The 9938-nt window shown below is 44.6% G+C and overlaps 1 protein-coding gene across 1 annotated transcript; it reads right to left on the bottom strand.

Annotated features, from left to right (window-relative positions):
• Positions 1 to 1668: 1668 nt before the first annotated feature.
• Positions 1669 to 9432, bottom strand: LOC123073572 (phosphoenolpyruvate carboxylase 4-like). The gene is made up of 19 exons (XM_044496655.1): positions 9182 to 9432; positions 8907 to 9070; positions 8506 to 8620; positions 8320 to 8397; positions 8168 to 8236; positions 7995 to 8073; positions 7727 to 7803; positions 7537 to 7632; positions 7255 to 7396; positions 6877 to 7011; positions 6602 to 6663; positions 5292 to 5528; positions 4673 to 4798; positions 4330 to 4431; positions 4051 to 4197; positions 3820 to 3918; positions 3527 to 3615; positions 3146 to 3272; positions 1669 to 2921 (listed from the first exon to the last, which is right to left on the bottom strand). The coding sequence occupies exons 1-19, from the start codon at positions 9335 to 9337 to the stop codon at positions 1875 to 1877; spliced, it is 3147 nt and encodes a 1048-aa protein (XP_044352590.1). The 5' UTR covers positions 9338 to 9432; the 3' UTR covers positions 1669 to 1874.
• Positions 9433 to 9938: the final 506 nt, after the last annotated feature.

Below are 9938 nucleotides of genomic sequence, written 5' to 3'. Positions count from 1 at the left end.
CTAAAACTTCTCCCGTTATGCAGACAGCTTAGATGCGGGCAACCAAACGATGTGCAGATGGTGATTTCCCCCATTTTCCTCAATTAGTCCCAACTGTGACACATATGCAATGCAACCAAAATCTCTGCGGGCAACCACACATGTCCACAAAGAAAAACAGCTCGACTCTACAGATACTTTTGAAGGAAAGAAAAATCTACAGATATAGAACGTAGTCTATGTCTACATTAACAAATGTATTTCAAACACAAGTTATAGGGCTAATTTATATCATTTTTCAATGTCAGGGTTACAATTACGGGGTAGGTCCAAGTATACGATTGGCCCATCGGAGACCCAACTCTCGTATAAGATACGATCCAGAAAGCAATGGGCCAAGGGGCTCGGTCATGGGCCCATCGGAGAAAAGGAGGGTGGCATGAGACCGCACTAAGTCCCAACAAGGCATATACCAGGCCACCCGATTGTCGACCACCAGACACTCGGCTGTAGAGGAAGGGAGCAGTCGGCTATGTCATCGTCATCCAGTTTGCCTAAGATATGTGTGGATTTATCACTGCATCTATTGTAATACGGGTTTGACTCTGGGCGTACAGTGGATGACTACGCCCCCACATCTCTGCATTATGCCTCCCTAATCCCTATGCTCACGTGAATCGAATAAGGTCAGTGACCACCTTCCCCTCCGTTCCCAAATCTCATCTGTCTCATAGTTTATGCAAAACGAAGATAAAAAACAACCTACATATTGCACATGCAAGTGTCGTAGGTTCAAATTCGAACAAAGGTCCATCTCAGTCTCATGCTCAAATCCTAGCTAGGTCACATATTGCAATTGCAACAGATCAAACACATACATGTAAAAACTAAAAAGAGGAGGTAAGAGGGAGCATGTTAAAATTTGCCTTCTTTTCAAGCGCATGCCACCTCCCTCACAGTTTGTTTACGATGTGCTTTGTCTCCCACCAACAAAGCCATCGCTAGCTAGAGAAAGGACTCGGATTCCCGCCGAGCCGTCCCTGCTAATGCTGTACATCTATCTCGTCTCCCAAGGACGCAGCCTCCCATCGGACGGCTGAGATCCACACTGCCATGGTAAAAGCAATCTCAAACAGATAGATTATGTCGACATGAATATGGAGCTGTGACTCTCCTCTCCAACGCATGCGGCGATCCTTGCAGCTTCTATTGCCTAGCCGCAAACTTTTTTTTCTCTCTCTGCGTTTTCGTATTGAGTTTTGTAGAATTCCTCAACATGAATACAATCGTCGAATGGCCTGAGCTTCAAGTGCACCTCTGTCAACACAACCGGCTGTGGCGATCTACTATTACGGCAATTAAGTGAGATTTGGTCATCTATAGGTTCTTGTAGGTACTTGTGTTGTTTAATTCCTCGATGTTGTCCATCGTCGGCGTGACCTACGGTGACACAATGGCAACAGTTTGGATGTAGCTCCAGCAAGAATTTCGAATTAAACAACAAGTTTGGATGTAGCTACAGCAAGAATTTCGAATTAAACAACAAGTTTGGATGTAGCTCCAGCAAGTTTGGATATAGCTACAGCAAGAATTCGAGGCATAGGGGGTTCTAGTCTCCCCTATGTTTAGGGTCACTTTTGTTTCTAGCTGATATTGATTTGATAATGTAAATATAGGTGTACTTTTTCTATATACTTGATCAAAGTTTACAAAGTAGTATATGGCTTTACAAATGCACTGTATTTTGACAACACATTCGAGGCAACGACCGCCTATACATGCAAGATTTTGTGTTCATATAAATAGTACTAGTGTAGATTCCTACAAGCAAGGTACAGAGTTTGATTCCTGCATGTACCAAAAAGGAGAGGTCTCCACGTACGGGGATGGATGAGCTAGCCGGTGTTGCGCATCCCTGCGGCGATGCCGTTGATGGTGATGAGCAGCACGTCGCGGAGCTTGTGGTTGTCGTCGTCTCGGCGCAGCCGGCGCAGCACCTCCACCTGCAGCATGTTCATGGGGTTGAGGTACGGCAGCCGGCTCTCGATCAGCCGCCGCAGGCTCCGGTTGTTGGCCGACAGCTTGGTGTGCCCGCTGACGGCCAGCACGCAGCTCCCCGCCCTGGCCAGCTCCCGCCGCAGCTCCTCCCCGAGCGCGCGCCGCTCCGGCGACAGCACCAGCACGTCGTCGTAGTGCTTGGCCATGGGCGCGTCGGCCTTGGCCACCACCATCTCGATGAGGTCGAGCGTGGACTGGAAGAAGGGCCACTCCTCGTACATGGCCCGGAGGTCCTCGGTGCGGCCCTTGTCGCGCGCGTCCTGGAGCCCCGTGCCGACGCCCAGCCACGCCGGCAGCGCCAGCCGCGTCTGCGTCCACGCGAACACCCACGGGATGGCGCGCAGGCTGGCGATGCCGCCGGCGGCCGTGATCGCCGCCTTGCGCTTTGCCGGGCGGCTGCCGATGTTGAGGTAGCCCAGCTCCGCCTGCGGCGTCGCCTCCTGGAAGTAGGTGACGAAGGCCGGGTCCTCGTACACGGTGCGCCGGTAGTGCGCGCAGCTTGCGCGGGAGATCTCCTCCATGACGTGCCGCCAGTTCGGGTCCCGCGGCGGCTGCGGTGGCCGCAGGGTGGCCAGCAGCACCGCCGTCGTGTAGATCTCCAGCTGCCGCACCGCCGTCTGCGGCAGCCCGAACTTGGCCTGCACCATCTCGCCCTGCTCCGTCGACCGCAGCGTCCCCATCACCGAGCCGGGGGGCTGGGACTGGATGGCCAGGTATGTCGGCCCACCGCCGCGCCCGATGCTCCCGCCGCGGCCGTGGAAGAGCGTCACCTTGATGCCGTGCTCGTTGCACGCCGCCACCACGTCCTCCTGCGCCTTGTACAGCTCCCACGCCGCCGTGAAACGGCCGGCGTCCTTGCCAGAATCAGAGTAGCCCACCATGACCTGCAACGTTCAGACAGAGGTACTACGTGTTTAGATAAAACCACGTCTCAAGTGACATAGCATGTACTAATAAGAAAGATAAAAGAAAAACTGAAAAGAAAGATTTGCACGGATCTTAATGTAAGATCTCATGAATATAACATCGACTTAGATTTAGCAAGATTGTTCAGATAATTGGCCGAGATGAAGATTAACGCCAGCCAATAGAAGCATTCTATTTCTACCTCTTGGTGGCCGTTGTGGTTCTTGATGATATGCTCCCTGTACCAGTCAATGGCCAGCAACTTCCAGATCGCGGAACCGGCTTCTCGAAGATCCTTCACCGTCTCGAACAAGGGAACAACTCTTAACCTGCTTGTTCACCAAAGAACAGACATTGATTTTAAATATTTATTCTTTCCTTCAATCAGCCTCTCTGCTAATGTAACCAATTGGTAGGGTTGTAGTCAGCTGATTTCAGGTTCTAGGTTTACTGTTAAGTTGATCACTCATAGAGATGCTTTCAGGTTCATCAGTTGATTTGATCATAGAGCTGTGGATTGAACATGACAGGAAATTGCATGAGAAATTTAGAACTTATATCATGCATAGATAATCATGCTTACGTTCCACCGGGACATTCCCTTCCGAGATCCCCACTAACTGTTAGCCTTGCGTCCTTCTGCAACAACTCGACAGCGAGGACATCACTGGCCTGAAAGGAAGTACAAACACCTGCAAATCAGAACTGGTGCCAACCAAATACAGTTTGTGATCTGGGATATGAGTGCTACATATGACTCCACTAGGTAAGTTCAGGTGAGATTCCGTCAGAACTCTTAAATAGCAGAAGATTAAAGGTAACTGAATATTCATGTTTGCTTCATTAGTTGATAACAGAAGTGGTGTCTCATCATACATTGGAGGCCATTGAAATCACATATGCTCCAAGCGAGTCGCTCCCGAGTTCTGCAGCAACGCGGAAGGTGTCGAGAACTTCTTTCACATCAGCATTAACCTAAAAGACAGGAAGGGAAAGACACAGATGTAAATCTTCTCAACTAGGCAAAGGTTATCTTTCGCTCCCTTTATTTACACCGTAACCGATCAATTATATGTGAATATTTGATTTATGTATGCAACAAATTACCTCTATGTATGGGGGAACTAGAGGGCGCTTCCCTTTCAGCTCTCTAGTCAAGAAATCCAGCTTCTTTTCCTCATCCCACTCACTATAAACGCCAAGATCCAAGTAAGACGTAATGGCGTCAAGTGCTTCTGTGTGCCGGCCCGATTCCTGAAGCAGTAAATATGTAGTTTTTATTCATGACTGAATTTTACCTATGCTTTTTGGGAGCCAATATTACATATTAGGCACAGTTACATCTGAGAAATCACAAGTAGCAGTAATAATAATTGTAATACATACCTGGCGGACGTCGAGCTTCATTAGCACCATACCAAAGGTTGCAACCCTTCGTATAAGATCGGCTAGCCGGCCATCGGCAAGAATGCTAGATCCACATGATTGCTTCACAAAATAATTGAAGCGCACGTTGCTACTCAGTACAAAAGACAGATCGTGTGATAAATGATATAACAGAGTATAGGTTTCTTAACAGTTTGAATTGATATAGTAAAAAAGGTTTGCGCTTTTTTCTACAAAATTGATTTTCATGCAATATTGAGGGTTATTGGCATGCCCAAAAAATATTTACTGTAGAATGACAAACCCAAAGATCCGAAGGCAATAGTTGTTAATGAAGACTTACCAGTGAGTCGTAGCACAAGAGCAACGGCTCTAGAAGTTGATCCGGTGTTTCATAATATTCTGCAGGATCAGAGTCACATGGTAGATCCTCAAGAAGATGCTCAAGCCGTCTCCGTGTCTTCATCATCTGAAAACAGAAATATACAATAAAGGTAGTCAAAGATGAACGTTTAATTCTGTAAAATAAAAATAGTGTTCGTCTCGTTTACACCTAGCGCTGCTGGTTCTGATTGGGATTCAAATAGTACGTTGCTATCAAAGCTGAGAGTATATAAGTATATAACCTCTCCATCAGGAGCAGTGGGCATCTCTCGTGTCAGATTTTCAATCAGGCAAGTTTCAGTGTGTTTGAACATAAACCATGAAGAAAGGTGCGTTTGTATATAAGAGTCAGACTGAACTTATGTTAGAGATGAGATGAGATAGGAAGTATCTCTCTACCTAGTAGCAATTTTGACCCTACTAAATTCTACTCTCTATCTCCACCGATTGATATTTTTCTTAGCGTTGGGCTGGATTTAATACTGAAAATATATCAGTACAAGTCCAATTTGACACTCAAACAATCCTAAATTCACTTATGCTTGGAAGAAGTTTAATAAAAGAAGTTTGCTTCTAACCTTTTCTTTCACATTACCAAGGACAATCCTGTATGGGGTAATTCCTGGTTTATCTGATAGGCTTGGCTCTAGAAGCTTTCGGAAGCTTGACCGGCCTATCTTAGATTCTGTGAACAACATTTTCCTTAGTTGACTACCACTTGGAGTTCGACTCATATGTGATGATGATGGACGACGACCAGGAGACTGCACTGGACTGTGACTCTCCTCACTTCTTTCTGTTGGAATTTGGATTCCCTGGAGAAGACAAGCAAAGAATTAGTGGACAAAAAAAAAAAAAGGATTACAATGACACCTGTGTATCCCGGCATCCAGGCTAATGCTTGCTAACTACGGTTATTCAATCTGGGTGACGCGATGCAGCCATAATCCATGGCACTTATGTTTTCACCACATCTACTATATCTAAATAGCTAGCCCCCACTACCAGGAATTCTCTCGCTTCTCCTTAAGCCACATCACCCAAATTAATTTAGCCGTTGGATATACTAGATCAATCAACAATATCCGTCCGATCTACACACTAGAGCTGCTGCACAAACCACGCATGTACTAACTACCGCATGCATGCAAATGCATGTAGTAAGTGTCGTGAGTGTTTTAATCAAGACACAAAACTGACCCAAGCATGCAACTCATATAGCCATCCGTTTCATACTCAAGTACTCTATGAAAGAACAATGAGGCATGGATCCATATTTATTTTGTTTTTGTCCAAATTTGAATGTATACATAGAGAGATGCATTTATTTATTTATTTGTAAAATACTGATAAATAGATTATCTTACTACAGGAGAAACTATAAAGATACTAGCTAGGTTGATCAGTTCAATGCAATTTTTATTTCATGCAAAATCCCGCCGCAACGCGCGGGGCATCGTCTAGTTTCATAATACCAGTTCCCAACATACATGTTTATATGTAATCCATTGCACTTATGTTATCAACCTAAATTTTCATCAACCAATTCCCGCAGCAACGCGCGGGGTATCCTCTAGTTTCATAGTAACAATTCCCAACATACATGTTTATACATATTGCACCAGATGTGAACAATGCACTTTGGGGAAGCCAGAATGTTATCCCACGAGCTATGATATGAGACATCGGAATAGTTCAAACCTGATGATTTCCCTCTTACCATAGTTCTTAGTGATTAACATTTTTCCCATGTTAGAGAAAACAGGAGTTGGGTAGTCTGCCTGTAATTTATTTTTCTATTCCTTTTGTACATATTTAAACTACTAATGAAAATTACCGTAGAACAATTGTTCTATGTTTCGGGGTAAAAAAAAAGAATAGTTCAAACCTGATGTTTCGGGTTGCATGGAAGTTTTACTATTCTGAATTGAGATTCGCTATCACTGCATTCTGCATCAGATGCAAGTCCTAGATTAGAAAAGGGTGAAGATATAAACTAAGACACGACTAATAACTGCCACTGCAAATTTTACATAGATTTTGGAACAAGAAATTCAGGTGTTAATATAGACCAAAAAATTGTGAACTTACGTGAAATGATTGTAACTGATGCAGCAGCACATAAAGTTTTAAGTTAAGCAGATCACATGACAGAGATTCTACCTGTCAATGATGGAAGATCAGCACCAGAAGGAAGCTGAGCAGGCATCCCCATCCTAGGCGGCCGTTTTAAGTTGTTTTCTGGTCCTGTTTTGGTCCAAGGATTGGCCTTCTTCTCTTCGGATGTCGACTCTGAGTCTGAGAAATCCACTCGAATTATCAACATAAATAAAAAATATGATCTGAAAATATGTGCTTTACAGGTGATATTGGTGTAAGACGTATACATATTGCTATTACACCAAGGAGGTGTGATCTTCAAACTAACTAGGCATTTCCGACAGTGCCATAAATTGGCCATACCAAAGCAGCCTCTGGTAATAGTCTTTAGTTATTACAAAGATTGGAAAACTTAGGTGGATAATCATGAAACTAATTAACCTTTGAGCAAGATTTCATTGGCTAAGGTTGCAAGCTTATCGCTACATTTCTTGATGGATAACTCAAAGCTGAGACTGTCTAGTTGTCGGATGTACAGGTCAATTGCCATCCAACGGGCCATCAAGGAAACATCCCGAGTCACCTGCACATAGAAATGACAATTGTTTCAATCAAGTACAACCCCTCTAATACGGAAGAAAAAGGAAAAAAAAACATCGACCATATACACAGTTAAACGCAAGCAAGACTAGTGAATAAGCATCATCAAACCGGTAAGCTTACTTTTGATGTGACATTAGGATTCCCGTCTCGGTCGCCACCCATCCATGAACCAAATTTGATTGGTGTGCAGGTTAGTGGAAGAGGCTTGCCAGTATGCTATATGCGTAGTGTTAAAAAGAAAATTTTAAGATTGCTCCAGGGAGTGAAACAGAAGTTAAATTCATCAAATCGCAGTAATTGTTGTCGCAACCTTCTTTAGAGCATTGCTGACACGGCGAAGATAGCGTGGTATCGATTTCCAGAGAGATTGTTCCACAATATGAAGGCCTGCGAGAGTCAAGAAATTATTTTTGAAATCATTTATAGTACTCCCTCCGTCCCAAACTTCTTGTCTTAGATTTGTCTAGATACGGATGTATCTTTACATCCGTATCTAGACAAATCTAAGACAAGAAGTTTGGGACGGAGGGAGTATCATGCATGGACAAACCGGAAAGCCAGAAGCCTTAATTTCTTACCAGCCCTAGCTTCATCAACTGGTGTAGGTTTATGGCGCCTCAACTCATCTGTCTGCCATAATGCTGTGATTTCCCTTACCTGCATCGTAATCAGAGTCAGAATGAACTGAGGACAGATCAGAAAAAACAGAGTATTTTAATGGAAAAAATGTATCAAAACATCTAAAGCATACCAGGTCTTCTATTAGCATCTCTCTATCCTCATAGTTAAGATCACGCCGTCCGTTGAACTCCAAAAGATGCTGAAGCACAGTCCCATCAGTCATTAAAAGTGAAGAACACAAGAAACAGTGAGCTCAAAAGAAGAAACCAAAGATTAACTCACGGCTATCCTAAGGTGCTTGTATTGCAAGGTTCGCCGATTTATTTGAGTTGGATGCGCCGTAAGAACGATTTCAACCCCCTGCACAACAGGGAAAGAAAATATCAAGTACTCCCATCAGCTAAGCTTTGGCCGGATCGCCATGCCGGAAAAATGCGTGCCTCATTATTAAAAAGAAAAGAAAAGCACCTGTTTGCAGACAGTATCATAGAGTTGTTCTGGAGGAACGCCGCCTTGGATCAACTTGTCGAATATATCGTGACATGATTTTGACAGATGCACTTCACTACGTGATTTGCGGACCCTGTATACAGAAGATAAAAACATTTGCACAAAACTGGATCTTTCACTGTAGATTTTCGGGTGGCAAATCAGGTGAAGATGTTATTTCAGATTATCGATCAGAAAGGAACAAACTATACCATGAGTTTGCAACATGCATATGTCAAACTTATTTTGTACTTGTGCAGCTATGTTTTTATTAGCATTAGCTAGCACGTGTGCGTTTCTGAATTTGTCTGTACAGAGATTAATTCTATCTATGTCAAATATTTTAAATCGCAGGAGAATGCATATGTGCTGGTACGTACCTGTGGTGCCTCTCGGCGATGCCCATGAGGTTGAGGTGGTGGGCGAAGGCGCGGGCGAGGGAGAGCGAGTCCTCGAGCGACATGGCGGACAGCTCCGCCTCCAGCTGCCGCTCCACCACCGCCGCCGTGTCCTCCATCCCCGCGCCGCGCATCGTCATGGCGCTCTGCATCATGCAGGGCCGGCCGATCGGCCCGGCATTTCAGCCATCCACGCGACAACATGCATTGAGGCATGCATTTGTTCGATGAGGGAGCGAGCGTGCATGCATGGGTACCTGGGCGAGGATGCGGATGCGCTCGAAGAGCTTGACGAAGCCCGGGCCGAGCTCGCGGAGGAGCACCTCGTGGAGGAGGCTGCCGAGCAGGCGGCAGTCGTCCTCGAACGCCTGGAACGATATCCCCTCCGCCACGTCGTCCGTCGTGTCCGGCATCCTCGATCGCCGCCGCTGTCTCGCTTGTTGTTCCTTCCTCCTCGTGATCGGGATCGAGAGAGAGAGAGAGAGAGAGAGAGAGAGAGAGAGAGAGAGAGAGAGAGAGAGAGAGAGAGAGAGAGAGAGAGAGAGAGAGAGGGGTGGCCGTGGGGGAAATGGCGGAGGAGACCGGAGAGGAGAGGAAGACGCCGGCATGCGAGGGAGGGGCGCAAGCCACATGCTTTTTTTTTGCCATTTGATTTTTGCGTTTTTCACTATTATTATTTTATAATTAATTTTCAGTAAGGAACAAAGTTTGGTGAAAACATATTTCAAATACATGCTCACAAATTTACATTGAACAATCCTTTAACATATGATGATCATGTTTTGAATACACACAATTTTTTTGCAATATACAATGAAAATTCTTTTTTGATATATGGTAAACTTTTTTATATACGATGAGCTAAAAGCGAACTTTTTTATATACATTGAACTAAAAGCAAACATGAAAAAAAAAGAAGAGAAAACCAAATAGAGAAAATAGATAAAAAATAAGAGAACAAAAATTTGAACACATTTAGATTTTTTTTAAAAAATTGATAAACAACAACAATTT

Source organism: Triticum aestivum, chromosome 3D (assembly GCF_018294505.1).
Source record: "Triticum aestivum cultivar Chinese Spring chromosome 3D, IWGSC CS RefSeq v2.1, whole genome shotgun sequence".
Taxonomy (NCBI): Eukaryota; Viridiplantae; Streptophyta; class Magnoliopsida; order Poales; family Poaceae; genus Triticum; species Triticum aestivum.
The sequence above is the reverse complement of the archived record's forward strand: the minus strand, read 5'-3'. Positions and strand labels throughout refer to the sequence as shown.

What these genes read in the sequence shown, in the direction of transcription:
- LOC123073572 (XM_044496655.1), bottom strand. Translation starts at nt 9,337, where the DNA reads ATGCCGGACACGACGGACGACGTGGCGGAGGGGATATCGTTCCAGGCG. An exon ending in ATGATACTGTCTGCAAACAG is followed by an intron (nt 8,398 to 8,505) that starts GTGCTTTTCTTT and finishes CCTGTTGTGCAG; the next exon opens with GGGGTTGAAATCGTTCTTAC. An exon ending in AGATGCTAATAGAAGACCTG is followed by an intron (nt 8,074 to 8,167) that starts GTATGCTTTAGA and finishes ATTACGATGCAG; the next exon opens with GTAAGGGAAATCACAGCATT.